Genomic DNA, 17,910 nt, shown 5'->3' with positions numbered 1-17,910 from the left:
TTGCGATTTTGTGTTGCCCAGCACTAATATATATATATATATATATATATATATATATATATATATATATATATATATGTGTGTGTCTGTGTGTGTGTGTGTGTGTGTGTGTGTGTGTGTGTGTGACTCTGGACCTTGTCTTGTCCTGGTCTTGAGTGTACATTTTTCGAAATGTAGATTTATAAATCTGAAATCTGAATAAATAAGCTTCCCATTGATGTATGGTTATTAGGATCAGACAATATTTGGCCGATATACAACCATTGGAAAATCTGGAATCTGAGGGTGCAAAAAAGTCATATTGAGAAAATCGCATATGAGATTATCCAAATGAATTCTTAGCAATTTATATTACTAATCAAAAAATGCGTTTTGATATATTTATGGTTGAAAATTTACAACATATCTAAAATTATTGGAAAATCAATAATTTTGACCCATACAAGGTTTTTTTTTTTCTTTTTTTTTTTTTTTTTGGCTATTGCTAAAAATATACCCCAATGACTTAAGACTGGTTTTGTGGTCCAGGGTCACATATAATATTGTGCTAATTGATTTGATTATCTAAATGTGCTCCTCTATGACTTTTTTTATTATTATTATTTTTATTCTTACAATGGGAGGAGAAATGCAGAGAAGAAACAGAAGGGTTGTTTGTGTGTGTGTGACTGTGATCTGAAAGAGTATATCATCGGATTAAATACAAATAATGAAAACAAGTAGCATTTACAAACATTTTATGGTTTTCTCATATCTAACTTCTTTATTCTTTGTAATGACTTTTAACCAAATGATGTCAAGTTGGTTTGATTTGTCTATTTGTGTTGTGAATGTAAAGTTGGTTACCATCAAGTTCACATGAGTGTACAGTAGAAGAGTAAGCACAGCTTTGTTCCTCACAGTAACACATGATAACTGCACACTTTGTGTTCAGTTTGACAAGTATATTTATAAAAAATAAATGCCATTTGATTTGAAAGTTTGTTTTATATTCCAACAGCATTCAAACATTTTTGAATGTGACCTAAGGGTCTGTCACATGATTATTTTTTATCCATAACTCTTAATTATTTAAAAAAAAAAAAAATTCAACGACTTAAACAGACCTCTTCTAAGACAAGATTATCTTTTCCTTGAAAAACAAACATTTAAAGATAAAATATTGTATAATTATAAACAAATAAATGAACAAAAATGAAATAAAATAAAACACAAACACATGGTTGCCACACATACACAGGTTGTTATTAATAATCCATAGATTCTTTGTTGCCACACTTTTAGCCTCTAAAGTGCCAAATTAAAATCTTAGACTGATTTTGACACTCATTCATTCAGAAGTGATTTTACTCCAGAATATCTGTTGCTATGAAAGCAGTATTACAAAAATAAAAACATTAACCTAACCCTAATGCATTTAAAATAACAAAACATCAAAGAGTGGAAAAATACAGGGAATATTTATATAATAAAAAATACATTCTTAAATACTGTAAAGGTTTTTACTTTGCACTTTTCATCCGTCTCTAACAGTCATCATTTTGCTTGTTTGTTTTTTAACCAACACATTTCACAACCCATCAGTAACCTCTAAAGCTATGTGGTGCATCTGCAATAATGGGGCTGTGCATTTTCTTTTGTTTTCTTTTGTTTCTTTTGTCTAAAAATAATAGGGGGGAAAAACTAATAGAGGGATAGCAAACACTCAAGTTAAAGGGTTAGTTCAGCGAAAAATGAAAACTGAGCCATAAATTACTCACACTGAAGTCATCATAGGTGTATATGACTTTTTTTCTTTCAGACGAATTCAGTTGGAGTTATTTGAAAAAATTGTCTTTGTTCTTTCAAGCTGTTGGATGGAACTCAGCGGGTGTTGCACTCCATCGGTCCATGAGAAGTTTAATAAAAAGCTCATCCATTAAAAAAGTGTCTCACACAGCCAGAGGTGGGTAGAGTACCCAAAAACTGTACTCAAGTAAAAGTAAAAGTACTTCTAGAAATATTTACTCAAGTAAAAGTAAAAGTACTAGTCTTGAATAGTTACTTGAGTAAGAGTAAAAGAGTATTGGATAAAAAATCTACTCAAGTAGTTAGTTACTAGTTACTTTGGGTCATATATACTGAGCCTATTTTTATTTAGATATATAGATAAAATGTATGTAATGTATGTGTGCGTGTATAAATGTATATATTTCATCAGCCTTTACTCCAATTTATGTAATTTATTATAAAACCCTGTCTGTTTACTTAAGTAACAGATATAGGTGTCATGCCATAACATATTTTTAATACGACTGACTTTATATTAAATGTGAATTTTACATTGAAAGTTAATGTGATATAAATATTGCTATTAATCTTTCATTGTTCAGAAAGAGAGCAAATAACATTTACATTATTAAAGATAATTTTCACTGACAGTCTAGATTTCAATCACTCTCAGAAACTCCCATTAAAATCACTGAAACTGTTAACACTGTGAAATCAATATCTTAATTAAAAATTCGTACACACATCTGCACTTTGTTGTTTCTGACGAGAGAATTCGCCAGAAAGAGGTATTCAGTCAGTGAGCGAATGAAGGAAGCACCGGCATTTTAGCGATGACTCATCTGAACGCCTCTGATTGGCCAATGCTTTAATAAGCTCAAAAGAATCTTGTGTGATTGGTTATAATGCGCAGTGCTGTAAAAACACATCTATTTCTGGCTCAGCGCCAGCAACAGCAAGCAATCACAGATCTGAATTCAGCAGCTGATGATATGACTTGCTGAACGTACTCGCACCGGTGTGATTGTATTAAAATTAATAAAATCTTAATCGGCTATTTTTTGTCTTTTGGAAGCTGCATTCAACTTGACTCCCCTCTGTTATAAGCCACACACGTACAACAAACTAATGTCACAGTGGTATCGTGTACTGTAATCGAATGTAGCCCAAGTTATTACCTGTTAAACAGTAGACAGCACACGCGGTGTTCATCTAATAAGGATCTCCATCGCAAGCAAATAATAGCCTTTGCACATGAACCAATTCACTCGTTTGCCAATTGGTTTGATCAAGCCTTTGAACAGAATTGACTCAAAAGAATGAATCATTTGCGAATGGGCATCGCTCATTGCCCAGAGAAAAGTAGACGGCGCGTTTGGAATAAACTGAAGCATTTATAACATTTATTGGATTAAGATAAAGTAACGAGAGGAGCGTCGCCCGCAGTAACGAAGTAAAAGTACAGATTTTTCCCCAAAAATTTACTCAAGTAAGAGTATAAAGTACCCATCTTTAAATATACTCCGAAAAGTATTAGTTACCCCCAAAAATTACTCAAGTAAATGTAACGAAGTAAATGTAACTCGTTACTACCCACCTCTGCACACAGCTCCGGGGGGTGAACGCATGCCGTCTGTAGCGAATCAATGCGTTTTTGTAAGAAAAATATCCATATTCAAAATGTTATAATCACTTTAATCTAGCTTCCGCTTACAGTTGTAAACGAAGCAGTTTCGGGAATGACAAATGAAGTCTGACATATGAAGTGACGCACGCAGAAATGCAGCGGAGAGATCAAAACAAAACAACAGTCACTAATTAGAAGTACAAACGAGGATTTGTAAAGAAGAATGATGGAGGATTTTGATATAAGCCAAGAGGAGGGAGGAAGAGTAAGGAAACTTTCCTTCCTTTGCTCCTGCTAACAAACGTTTGTTTTCAGGAGACTCACCAGCGCATGTGCAATGCTGAACTCATATTGTACGTTATTCCCCCGGAACTGCTGCCATTTTACAACGGTGAGCGCAAGCTAGATTAAAGTGGTTATTATGTTTTGAATATGGATTTTTTTAAAATAACTCTGACTGGATTCATATGAAAGAAGAGAGTCATATATACCTAGGATGACTTAAAGGTGAGTAATTTATGTACTAATTTTGATTTCTGGGTGAACTAAACCTTTAAGGGTTACGACGTTTAACCTTTGCATAAAGCTCAGAGGAGTCTACAAACAGCTCTTCCTCTGAGTTCTTTGACTCTGTTTGTTTAGTAAGCATATCTGCACTCACAATCACCTGTGCTTCTCTAGCTCTTAAAGACTCTCCCATTGAGCTGTCAGTCTTTGCCAGCCCTCCAGAACAATCCTGGACCATACTGTAGATAGCATGAAGTGAGGAGACGCTCCCGACCTCTCGTGGTTTAATGTTTCTGAAGTCAATGGAGGAATAAATGATGGATTCTTGGTTTGCTGTGACGGTTCCAGCAGATGACATCGTGACATAAACAGAGTCGTCTTGATCTTCCTGTGGAACGACCTGAAGGATTGACAGGACTGAATCAGTGCTGGAAAGCTCAGGTGTGTCTGTTTAAAGTATTTAGCAGTGTACTAGTTGTGTAGTTGTGTACTAGTTAATTTTTTTTAAGTGTATTTATTTACTTTACATTTTTGTGAATGTGTAGTTTTTATGAATTAATGAATTTTGGGTTTTTCTATGTCTGTTGTTACTCACTTCATTGGTAGTTTCATCACTTCTCTTAGGGCCTTCTTGTGCAGTATGTGAAAGTTTCCCATTTTCTTTTCTAAAACAAACAAACAAACAAAAACGTTTAAATAATTTATATTCTAAATGAGCTTCACAGTTAGCAAAATCAATAAATCAGACAGGATTGGCGTTTAAGTCACATATATGAATATCATTGCATTAGATACAAATGATCAAAACAACTGGCATCTACAAACTTTTTACTGTATGCTCAAGGGTATCTCAGATCTAACTTCTCTATTCTTCGCAATGACACAAAATGGTTTCAAGATGGTTATTAATAGTGTGAATGTGAAGTTGTACAGTAGAATGTACAGTAGAAGAAAAAAAACGCAGCAGTGTTCATCACATGAAAACCACGTGTGAATTTTTTATTTTTTTATTTGTTCAGTTTGAAAAGTATATCTACTGTACGAAACCACACAAGTCTGTATTTGGAAAATATAAATTTGTAAATCTGCTTGTACTATTATATTATATAAACAAGCTTGTACGATTATACGATTATACAATATGGTACTATACTATACTTGCTTAAAATAAATGTCACTTTGTTTAAAAGCATTTTTAGATGTGACTTAATGGTACATTAAATTATAATAATTTTTTATCTACTGATTTTTCAAAAAACATGTACAGTGAATAGAATAAAACCCTTTTATGATGAAATTGTGTTCCCTTAACAAATATACATTTAAAACTGTATCAAAAATTTGTTAATGTACAATGTTTATTACTGGTTTCAAAGTGCTGTTCTATTATGCATCATTCTTGATACCTCATGTGTGTTTTGCACCTACCGTACACAGAAACATGTAATGGTGCACAACAACACGACAACCAAACCCACAATAACTCCAGTCAGCAGAGAGAAAAGATTAGAACCTAAAAAATAAAAAATAAATAAATGTTTGGAAAACCACTGATGATTCACTGATTCAGTTAGTCAAGTGCTAAAGAGTTATAGTGTAATCTTTAATGTTATATACATTCCATAAGAGATTAGCATTAGCATTCATACTTATGTTAATATTTGTTTCCCAAAGCTCAGACAGCTGACCTGTTCCCTTATAACAAAACTAACGATATTAAAATATTCTGCAATTAGCTTAAAATTGATCTTTTACCTGGGAACAGTTGGGTGAAGACTTAAACATTTGTGAGGGAACCAGGATACACATGTGCTACTTTTAAAAATTGATCAGATGAAGGAATCTCAGGAGACAGTAAGTGAAGCTAACACTGGATTCAGACGTACCTTGATGCCTTCCTTTCGATTTATATGTTTTCATTTAAAAATTATTGACAGATGTTCTTCTATTGGATGAATCACAGAACTGAAACTCACGTGCAACAGATGAAGGCAGTTGAAAGAGTTGACTTGCATTTCCATGAATGTTTCTGCTGACACACTGCAGAGTGGATGTGTTTGTGAGAGACTGATGAAGAGTGATGGAGCTCCTCAAGCCTGTTCTGCTCAATCGCTCTTCACTGATGAACGTGTTTGAAGAGTTAGTGACAGGACGTCCAGACAGATGCCACTCCAGTTCAGGAGAGGGATTCCCATCAGCCTCACAGAAACACACAGTTACATCAGTCCTGGTACAGCTGGAGGAAGGAGAGATTTTAGGAAAATCTGAAAAAGAGAAAGTGAGAATGAAGTGATACATGGAAATCTTATGGAGGATAAAAGAACTAATGCCACAAACATCTTACACTGAAGATGTACTTTGATGCTGTCCTGTGCTGTTTTGTTCTGGTCCTGTAGCTGGTAGGTTATAGTGCAGGTGAAAGTGACTCTGTGCTGACGGTGAGTAGCAGTGAAGTTCAGATCAGAGATGAGCTCCTCTCGTCTGCTGCTCTCTCTGAGGGGGATTCTGGGAGTGGAGCTCCATGTGAGAGTTGGTGGAGGAGAGGAGCAGAGAGTCTCAGCAGAGCAGCGCAGACTCACAGAGCTCCCCTCCAACACCTCCAACACCTCCTTCTGATCCTTCACCTCCTTCTGCTCCACATACAGATGCACTGTGGGTTTGGGAGAGTCTGAAACAAACACACATTTATATTGCATATATGAATATGCTTATTATGAAGTGACATTTTGGAGGAAGACTTTTTTCCTCAAAGATAAATAAAAAAAAAATCTATATTGATCATGGAAACTCTGGCATGGATTAAAATGTTGTTGTCCTTTAGTGATTGTGAAAAAGATTTCATTGTACTGTACTAGATCACAATTTACAGTTTATAATATTTTTCAGTCATAAAGTCACTCACCAATCACATGAATTGAAACACTTGTTTTTGTATAGGTATATTTCAGTCCACCTTCACCCTCAATCCTGAAGTAATATTGACCACTGTGATTTGTTCTGAGGTCGTGAAAAACAGTGGTACAGTCCTTGTCTTTTAATTTTCCAGTTATTTTCCCTTTCATGAAGGATTTCTGGCTTGATGTGCTTGAGTTAAACACTAAATTGTTGTTCACATCAATCCCATCTTTGAGCCACTGTCCTGTAGCACTTTCAGTGAGATTTTTGTCATATTGTTCCTGAATCTCAAATCTGCACTTTATGATCACGCAGGATCCACTGAGAGCGTTGATCTTCTCTGGCAGACTGATGTTGAACTCTCTACAGAAAACAGCTACAGTAACAACACACACACGATGAAAAGCATTTAAACACAAGCAGAAATAAACACTGTAGCATTCAGACACACATTTCTGATTTGTTATAAACAAAATTTATGTTTTTAATTCTTACATTTAATTATATTAAAACATAATTTTATAAAAGGTGAACATAAGCAGAACAACAGCAACAGAGACCTCAAACGTACTATTAATTTATTTAATAATAACTGTAAAATTGTGTATAGTGAATGAGATCCCAAATTTCAGAAAATATTTTATGTATCAATCTTAATTAAAAGTTTCAGTATTTTCATGTATGTAGACTAAATGTAGTTAATTACTTAAATTTAAGTTACTAGTTAATTTACATTCTCAGTCATGAAGAAGAAGAAGAAGAAGAAGAAAAAGATGATGATGATGATGATGAAGAAAGGAATGAAAATCAAACCTTGAAATAGAAAACAGAAAAGAATGATTTTCTCTGCAGTGTCCATCTCTTCATTAACAGATGCTCTCTCCCTGAGGGGAAAACCCATTTAACTATTTAAATGCATAAATAGCTAAAAAAAAAGGATTCATGAGAATCACATATTAAGCTCTACAAATAATGCAAATTAAAATTTTGGACATATACAAAATTAAGCTAACAAAAAATGTTTCCAACAATGACACATCTAAAGAAAAAGAAGAATTTAAGACTTACCAGAAACAAGAAAACGGTCTGAACTGCTGCTGATTTGAGACTGAGTGGAAGTGTGTGAATCAGAAGCACAAAATACTGACTAAACTTCCTGTGTCAGCATCAGCTTGCATGTTTAACTTGTAAACGAGAAAGAGCTTCTTTAATAACTTGTACATGCATGAACTTTTAGCATTTTAAGCACTTATAACAAACTTTCACTTTTTTGTAGTGTTTTATGTTCTGAACTCCCCTTCTTTCTCTTGTGGAATGATAGAAAAGATTGAGAGAGTTGATTTAGTGCTGAAAATTTTCTTGCAGCATGTCAGCTCTGTGGAAGTTTTCTCATTTATTTTCTGAAAAGTATATGTTTATCTTATTCTTCTTTATTTTGTGCTTTATTTTTGTCAGGCCAACCTGGGTCAGAGTGCATTTTAGTGGCTGTGAAGTCAGTTCCTCGAAAGAACAAAAACCCAGCAGAGGAAACATGATGTTCAACACATCACTTCTCGAATACTTCTCAAAATACTTTTTGTTTTCATTTTAAATTGTATATTTTGTTTTTATTTACCATCAATTATTAAAATAACATTTCAATTATTAATTTAATACAGTGCATGTTTTTGTAGATAGCTACGTGTATTTACATTGTGAATCACTCTAACTGGGTAAATCACTTTTATCTCCACCATACCAGAAAAGCCAGTGAACTCATGTTTTACACACATTTTATACAACATTTGCCATTTTACAGATTACATTTGGCTTCGTCAAATGGGATTTAAACTGATTTTTAGATTTGTTTAGAATATACTGGTTCATATGAGAATATGCTAAAAAGCAGTGATATTTCTCTTTATATCAACAGCTAGATTTATTTATGGTTATCATCTTTAACAGCAGAAAGCAAAAAACAAACAGTATGAGTTTTAAATGGAAAAAGCATTATTCTTTTATTTTAATTTCTTTACCTATTTTAGAAGTCAAAGAAAAAAAAGAGTATTTATTAGCAATTTACATAACAGTTCATAAAACAGTTATATTATATTAAACAATAACTAGAATGCATGCACATACAAAAAGTTTTAAAATCAATTCAAATATACATATAATCAAATTTGCAAAGTATTTACATTTATAAATTGCTGCCAGTATTTCCTAATCTCCATGCCTGTATAACATATTAAGACATAACATACACATTAAAGATTTGTTTTGTTTTTATGAGTCTTTCATGTGGAAATATAAGTATTATAGAAATCTTGAAAGTACAGCTGACTGAAGAAGACAAAGGAGGAAATCAGACGTTTATTTGTTGATTATTGTGTGTCACTTCTCTTAATGTTCAAAGTCTCATATTCAGAGGGTGGAGCAGAGAGCTGAAGAGACGCATATGTGCCTGCTTCCTCATTCTGAGCCTGAAAACAGAAACACTCTTCAACAACATCATCATCATCATCATCATGCTGCATTAACATATCCACTATGAAATAAAAGACTCACCTTTTGCTTAGTGGACAATCTGGGGGACAAAAATATAAAAGTTAGGTATATTAATCAATTATTTATATTTTGCAACAATCTTGTCAAAGTTATTATTATTATTTATTTGTTTTGCAAATAGATACAGTACATCATGCAAACAGATTAACAACAGTTTTGTTCATCACAACAACTAATGTTTGGCAAGCCTTCTTGGACTTGATAGGCATGCTAGTCCTAGTAATAAATGTGACTTGGTTTGACAACTAATGCTAGAATATTCATACATTTTTAGCATTCAAGCACTTTTTAGGGCCACTGTATGAGACTAAAGCATGTTCTTGGTTTTTATAGGTAATGACTTTTCGTGAATGCTGAAATTAACTAGAGCATTTTGAACTGATTTGCCATCTGAACGAGTCGATGCTAGTAGCTGAAGTTCAGTAGCAGTCTGCAGATTTGGGTTCTCCCAGTCATTGCAGTTTGTAGATTTCACAGAAAATCAAGTCATGCATGATGGACACAGAATCTTCAAATAAGTTTGCTTTCTGTTCACACTGATGACATTTCACCACAAGTGCTTTATTATGAAATCCAGCTTTGTATAAATATTTTTCTTACTATAACTGTGTACATCACTTTTATTGGGAATATACAGTATGTCAATACACTATAGAAATACACCAAGTCATTTTAATATGCTAAATCTATTCTGTGATAATTATGTTCTTTTTAGTCACTTAGTTACAATTGTTATTTTACTTTAAATCATTCTTAATTCTTAATATGTGTCATGCACCTACCGCACACATGTATATATGATGACACACATCATTATGACCACCAAAGCCACAACAACAACAGCTCCAATCAGCACAGAGAGCTGATTCAAACCTAAAGAAGAATAAATGAGTGTTTGGAAAACAACTGAAGATTAACTGATTCAGTAAAACAAGTGCAAGCAAGTCACATCATAATCTTTAAACAACAAAATAACAATAAGGGCAAGGAAAGAGGAATAATCTGACAAGTTAGAGATTATCTTAGCATTCCCCCTGAAGTCAAGGACTGTAACTCAGCCGATGAATGAAAAATGTACACATTTTGACAATAACAGATGTTCAATTTATCTTTTATTTGACGAATCACAGAACTGAAACTTACAATTAACAGAAAAAGGCAGTTGAAAGAGTTGACTTGCAGTGCCATGAGTGTTTCTGCTGACACACTGCAGAGTGGATGTGTTTGTGAGAGACTGATGAAGAGTGATGGAGCTCCTCAAGCCTGTGCTGCTTAATCGCTCTTCACTGATGAACGTGTTTGAAGAGTTAGTAACAGGACGTCCAGACAGATGCCACTCCAGTTCAGGAGAGGGATTCCCATCAGCCTCACAGAAACACACAGTTACATCAGTCCTGGTACAGCTGGAGGATGGAGAGATTTTAGGAAAATCTGAAAAAGAGAAAGTGAGAATGAAGTGATACATGGACATCTTATGGAGGAGAAAAATCTGATGCCACAAAAAAACTTACACTGAAGATGTACTTTGATGCTGTCCTGTGCTGTTTTGTTCTGGTCCTGTAGCTGGTAGGTTATAGTGCAGGTGAAAGTGACTCTGTGCTGACGGTGAGTAGCAGTGAAGTTCAGATCAGAGATGAGCTCCTCTCGTCTGCTGCTCTCTCTGAGGGGGATTCTGGGAGTGGAGCTCCATGTGAGAGTTGGTGGAGGAGAGGAGCAGAGAGTCTCAGCAGAGCAGCGCAGACTCACAGAGCTCCCCTCCAACACCTCCAACACCTCCTCCTGATCCTGCACCTCCTTCTGATCCACATACAGATGCACTGTGGGTTTGGGGGGAGAGTCTGAAAACAAACACACATTTATGTTGTATATATGAATATGCTGATTATAAAGTAACATTTTGGAGGAAGACTTTTTTTCCTCAAAGATAAATAAAAAAAGTATATATTGATCATGGAAACTCTGGCATGGATTGAAATTTTGTTGTCGTTTAGACTTCTGTAATAAAATGTTCATTTCAGATAGGGATTGTGAAAGAGATTTCATTGTACTGTACTGGATCACAATTTACAGTTTATAATATTTTCTAGTCATGAAGTCACTCACCAATCACATGAATTAAAACACTTGTTTTTTTATAGGTAAATTTCAGTCCACCTTCACCCTCAATCCTGAAGTAATATTGACCACTGTGATTTGTTCTGAGGTCATGAAAAACAGTGGTACAGTCCTTGTCTTTTAATTTTCCAGTTATTTTCCCTTTCATGAAGGATTTCTGGCTTGATGTGCTTGAGTTAAACACTAAATTGTTGTTCAGACTGGTCCCATCTTTGAGCCACTGTCCTGTAGCACTTTCAGTGAGGTCTTTGTCATAGTGTTCCTGAATCTCAAATCTGCACTTTATGATCACGCAGGATCCACTGAGAGCGTTGATCTTCTCTGGCAGACTGATGCTAAAATCTCTACAGCAAACAGCTACAGTAACAACACACACATGATGAAAAGCATTTAAACACAAGCAGAAATAAACACTAAAGCATTCAGACACACCAACACATTTCTGATCTGATATAAACAAAATTAATGTTTTTATTTTTTATCTTACATTTAATTGTAATAAAGCATAATTTTATAAAGGGTTAACATCAGCAAAACAACAGAAACAGTGCAAACCTCTAACGTGCTATTAATGTATTTAATAATAACTGCAATATTGTGTAAATCCCAAACTTCAGAAAACATTTTGTGTATCAGTCACTATTTGAATTAAAAGTTTCAGTATAGTTTCATAAATGTAGTTATGCACTTAAATTTGTAACTTTACTAGTTAATTTAGCACTTAAACTAGTTAATCTAGTTAATTTACATTCTCAGTCACACTGAACAAGTCACTCTTTGCTAGAAGAAGAAGAAGAAGGAGGAGGAGGAGGAGGAGGAGGAGGAGGAGAAGCAGAAGTCAAATCAAACCTTGAAAGAGAAAAGAGAAAAGAAGGATTTTCTCTACAGTGTCCATCTCTTCATCAACAGATTCTCAGTTCCTGAGGGGAAAACACACTTGTAAATCTGTACAAATTACAAAATTAAACTCAAGGAAATTATTAATTTTAGCCCTATGAATAAATGAACATTGATCAACATTTTACATGTAGAGCCCTGAACAAATATTTGGATTTCTGAATTTAGAGGGGTGTTTAAAAGTCAGATTAGTATTTGTTTATTACATATTAATTTACATATTTTAAATATGACATCCTATGAGATCAAAGATTTTTGCGTACATATAGGTGTCAGGACTCGGGTATGATCTGTCCTTTTTCTTCCTTATTTTTACTTTGTTTTTTTTATTTATTTTTTTTTTCGTTTCGACTCATTTTTCCACACTTGTATTCGTTTTGTTTTCATTTTTTCTCTGGTTTTTCTTCCCTTCGCCCTAGCACCAGAAGATCTCGCTCGGCAATCTAGGCGGCGGCTTGTCTGACGCACCTGTTCCCTCTATCTCGTTCAACCTGGTCTCACAGAATTCCGTGAAATGTCCACGGGCCCTTAACTCAAAATCCGTGAAATCATCACGGAATTGCCCCAAATTCCGTGACGCGGCCACGGATATATCTCCAACGCAAGTCAATGACACTGACCTTCCGTGGTCCACACACGGATACCCGTTTCAATGACGGAGTACAGAACTTGCTCAACGGACGTGCTTTCTCATTTGGAAACGCAACATTTGAAGTATTTGTTTCTTTTCCAATGCCATAATGACGTTAACCAGACAGTTATTGTAGTTATTGCATTGTCCTGCCATCATAAAAATTCACTTTAATTCTGTTAGCCTAACTAAAATCTGTGATACGAGCACGGAGTCTGTGCTGAGATCACGGATAACTCTAACGCAAGTCAATGACACTCATCTTCCGTGGTCCACACACGGATGCAGTCTCACGGCAGTTCGTGATTTGGGCACGTAATTTAATCTATTTATTCGTGGCATGGACACGTTTATTTCGTTATTTTCGTGATTGCAGCACGTTTTTTTTAAACTAATGCATTTCAATTGGAGGCATCTTTCGTGCATCAGCACGATACTTTCTGATTAATTAATTTTTTTCCCCCACAGGACAACAGAAGAAACTTACTGAAACTTTTTTTTTTAAAAATCGGAGCTTAACTTACTGTAACAAAACTGAGCAACATACTGTATTGCTGGTGACAAAAACACACATTAAAACTTTTTTTGCTGTAAAATGCACAATGGTTCTTTTTTTACTTTTTTTTATTGATTTTTATTTTTTTCATAGGCCTAGATTTTTTTTTAATTACAGATATCAATATCAAGTCCTTGACACATAACTGTAACACATTTTCACATTTAGAAACAATATAGTTTAAATAAAAAGAAAAAAAAAATAAATAAATAAATAAATAATCTAGCAGAGATCTTTTTTTTTTTTTTTTTTTTTACTTTAGACTCTAAAGTTTAAAGTTTTTATTAAGGTTATTGTAAAGGCTGCTTAAAAATGCTGTTGCTGATGAGCCGCTGATCGCTGTCAGATTCTGCGATATGAATGTCCGCGTTGGATTGTGGCTAATGGGCTTAGAATGAGCCCCGCTCGGCCCGTGTTCTGGCTTACTGTAATATTTCACCGGTAATAAGACCGAAATAATATAATTAAAATAAAGAAATGAATGAATACAATGATAACATCTAAATAAATGTTGATAGATGTAGCCTTATAGTTTTAAAAATATCAATAAACAGCAAATCAACACAGCTTCGAAATAATAACCGAAAGAGACCTAAATAATAATAATACATAATTAATATACTACAGCGCCGCCACTCCCACCACGCGCATCACGCGCTTTGCGTCAACCCATTCACTCCCAAAGCGTCAAAAACTGAAGGCTGGTCAAGCGCCTCTAGCGTCACTGACATGAGATGTTTATCGCTATGAAATCACGTTCAAGAAGTCTCATTCAGCACACATCGCGATACTTGCCATCAGTTTACAAGAGCCGCAGGTGGGGTGAGTAGTAGTAAATATGCTCTTTTAATGCCTGTTATAAAATGTATTCTGTCTTCTTTATTAATCAGATGAGCGCCTTATGTTTACTCTCTGTATTATATCGGTCATCCGAGGCTGTCTTTGAGTTTCATTGTGTTTAACTAAATGAACACAGCTGCTAACTGGGGTGATTAAACTCTGTCACGTGACGTGCCATAGACCTGGGATCCGTTTTATATTCATTTCAGGTTAAAAGATGGAAGTTGTATTTGTAGTAAAATCATGGTAACCATGACACCTACAATAGTAGCTCAAACCCAGTAAACAAGACATTTACCATGTTTTTTACCACAGTAACTGTAGTTTTACTATGGTTTCGTGATAGCACAATAATCACCAAAATAACTATAGTTGTACCACTGTAATGATAGTGTTTAAATGTGCTTTTATATGACATATTTCACAGTAATCACATTTACTGTACCATGCTTGTAATACCTTTCTAATGTAAATAAAAAAAAAAAACATTTTTCCCATCTTGCAGTTCATTCATATTAGTTTATATCTTAAATATTTTGCTCACAGATCACTATTAACATTCTGTATATAATTATTTTTTATTTTCTCTCCCCTTGTATTTATTTTTTAGCTGAAAAGATGTAAAGGAAGCAGTCAGCCCAGTCGTGTTTGTGGAGAGGTATTCCTTCAGAAATGGAGAAGACAGAAAGCTGCAGAGGCAGGTTGGTCTGTGACTGTGATAGTTTGTTCCTTTTATCAAACATTCCTGCTGTTATCATTTGCACAGCATTTGTTGTTTCTTAAACTGTTGTACGGTCCAAATACCCACACTTGCCATCTTTGCACATTTCCTTTATTTTGGCCCAAGTGAGCATGAAGATCCCAAGTGTGTGTCGATCTTAACATGACAAAGTTCGTTTCAACTTTGCATTTTAAAATAAACTTCTAAATGTTTTTCCAATAGTCCCTATTAAAGATGACAATTTAATTTGTGGTGCTTCTAATTAAGTGATAAAAAGAAGTTACAAATGATGTACAAAATAAATATACTTTTCTGTGCACCAAGAAAACGTGCAACACTTTGTTTTACTACTAAATTATTCTCAATATCTAATTATTATTATTATTAATATTTCACATACATTGGAAAGGTTTGCGTGACCTCCTGTGAGATCTCTGCAAAAAGTCTCACGATTAATTCCAAAACATGATGCATGATGGGATACACTAAGCGTTGTAAAGCGCTCCGGAGCAGTATTGGAGAGGTTTAGTTTGTGTTAAGGATGCTGCGCTTTGGCATTATTAAGACCGGGGACAGTATTGTGCATGCACTGTCACGTACACACACTCTCAAGGGACCTCAAGTGTGGGTATTTGGAAAGGGGAAAAGTCTTTAAAATGATCCCTAAATACAGTCGCACATCAAAGTCTTAATAATTCACTAATTCAATTTAACACTTGTATGATATTGTACAAGCCCCTGGACAATCTTATCTGACACTGTCACAATATTGGAAAATCACACAGTCAGAAAGTTTATATTGTTCATTGGCTTCTCATTAAATTACTTCAAATAAGCCCCATCAGTTCATGTTCCCACTATACGTGATCTCCACGAGTAGAAATGCTAGTTTAATGTGTCACGTGATATATATTAAATCTTTGATTAATTTGTCAGAACCAGATCAATTACACTACTGATAACAGCCCTATTAGCATGTATTAATTTTTAAACCAACTCATATGAATATAGCTTGCTATTAATGACTTATACAGCAATTAATTATACAGCATCTTTGCAGAGGATGCTTTCATGGTCTAAAAGATAATGTATAAGTAATGAATAAGTTGCATGTAATGAAATAATATTTCTGTCTTACAGGATTGTTTGCAGATAATGCTGCTCTTCTTTTTCAGAAGTTTTTGGTGAGCCAACCCTCACACACCTTCCTAAAAACTAAAAGAGCTATTACTGAGTCTCAGTGAATCTTGCCATGATCAGCTCTTCCCAGGTACCTTTTTTTTTAATATTTTTGAATTAACATTTACTCATCAAATGCTCTGGTCTGAATCTTACTTTAAATTAACTTAATTATATGTTTAATGAGCAATATTAATTACACACAGAGTAAGTAGAGATTATCTTGTTTCACAGAAGAGAAGGAAGACCAAGGAAATGATTTGCTCAGGATGAGGAATGAAGACGGCCATCTTGTGCTCAAACAAACAGAAGTCCACTGGTATGTGTGTGTTGAAGCAATGCTGTGTTATGTGTTACAGCACTTTATGATGATCTCTCACAGGTCTGGTCATGTCAGCCGTGATTATTCTTTCCAATGTTTTTATTGTTATGTTATTTTATTTGATACAGCTATTATAATTATAGCATGTTAGCAAAGTGTGACTGAAACATTTTTAATCTTAAGTTTTTAAAAAACACTACCTGTTTTTCTTAAAAGCATACAAGTGCCATAAAAGTGGTTTAATTGATATAAACACCAATTGACATTATCTCATTGTTTTGTAAATGTTGTGTTATAAATTGTGGATTGATATTTGATTGGTTTGAAGCAAGGCCTTACACTCCACAGACTAAAACACATTTGTGAGAGAAGTCAGGAACTTTGGAGAAAGATTCTAGAGGAAGAAAACACATTTACTGCAACATTAGATCTATTCTAGAGTCTCTGAGAACTACACATGCTAATGGAGTCTCATGAGCAAGACCTTTGCCTCTGTAATTTTTTCTTAATTCTTGCAGAATTAAATTGTTTATTGCAATACTTTAACAATTTCACTTTGCACAGATGATCTCATCAGCCAAATGAGGGGTTTTGATCAAGTGATGCTCTTGAAAGGAGTGAAAGAAGAGGATGTGGTAAATTGTCTTCAGAGAAAAGGCTTCTCAAAAGGTCTTAAAACAGCTTGAAGAATGGTAAGTGTACAGTACTACAAGGGTCATAGTTGCTCACCCTGCTAAAATCACACAGAACATAAGCTGAGCTCTCTGTCCATTAAACAACTTCATCTGGATTGTTTGTTACACTTTGACCAGGTCTGGGATCTTAGGACTGAGAGATCCTCTGGCTGAGAACATGCTACACCACATCGGTGCTGGATATCAACCACAAACTGTTTCCAGACACGAGAGAAGAAGATCACGATGGGGAGATGAAACCAGTTTAGATGTGATGATAAGGAATCATTATTTTTTGGAACAGTATCACATGTCTTATATGTACTGTATCGCATGATCTGAATCACAGTTGACTGGATGGGATTGTGTGACTTTTAAGGACATTTCATCACTCATCTGTGTGAACTGATTAATATATGAGGTTAATGTATTTTTGATGATAAATAATTATTTTCCTTGAATCTTATTTGTCTTGATGCTACTTTTATCATCTTTATATTCTATGCTTCAATAAAATGAAAATGGTGAATATTGTGTTCTGAAGATTCTTGGTAAATACATCATTTTACTAGGTAGGCTCATATGTGTTTATTTTAGACTTGGAAAAACTACTTATTATTAATTATCGG

The 17,910-nt window shown here is 34.5% G+C and overlaps 1 protein-coding gene and 1 long non-coding RNA gene across 3 annotated transcripts; one reads left to right on the top strand and one right to left on the bottom strand.

Annotated features, from left to right (window-relative positions):
* Positions 1-3,857: 3,857 nt before the first annotated feature.
* Positions 3,858-12,407, bottom strand: LOC132099012 (sialic acid-binding Ig-like lectin 13). Of its 2 annotated transcripts, XM_059505373.1 has the most exons (8): positions 12,311-12,407; positions 11,450-11,818; positions 11,111-11,184; positions 6,249-6,510; positions 5,881-6,168; positions 5,333-5,417; positions 4,500-4,569; positions 3,858-4,304 (listed from the first exon to the last, which is right to left on the bottom strand). In XM_059505373.1, the coding sequence occupies exons 1-8, from the start codon at positions 12,354-12,356 to the stop codon at positions 3,951-3,953; spliced, it is 1,548 nt and encodes a 515-aa protein (XP_059361356.1). In that variant the 5' UTR covers positions 12,357-12,407; the 3' UTR covers positions 3,858-3,950. The 2 variants fall into 2 exon arrangements, with proteins under 2 accessions (XP_059361356.1, XP_059361357.1); XM_059505374.1 differs by lacking the exons at positions 3,858-4,304; positions 4,500-4,569; positions 5,333-5,417; positions 5,881-6,168; positions 6,249-6,510 and adding exons at positions 8,821-9,261; positions 9,347-9,365; positions 10,129-10,252; positions 10,490-10,777 and having other exon boundaries at positions 10,858-11,184.
* Positions 12,408-16,243: 3,836 nt separating this feature from the next.
* LOC132098395 (uncharacterized) lies at positions 16,244-17,558 on the top strand. The gene is made up of 4 exons (XR_009422905.1): positions 16,244-16,376; positions 16,520-16,604; positions 17,172-17,299; positions 17,420-17,558. It is a non-coding gene; the product is annotated as an uncharacterized LOC132098395 (long non-coding RNA).
* The last annotated feature ends 352 nt before the right edge of the window (positions 17,559-17,910 follow it).

The sequence above is a fragment of the Carassius carassius genome, chromosome 22 (assembly GCF_963082965.1).
Source record: "Carassius carassius chromosome 22, fCarCar2.1, whole genome shotgun sequence".
Lineage (NCBI taxonomy): Eukaryota > Metazoa > Chordata > Actinopteri > Cypriniformes > Cyprinidae > Carassius > Carassius carassius.
Note: the sequence above shows the minus strand (reverse complement) of the source record. Positions and strands in the feature narration are given on the sequence as shown.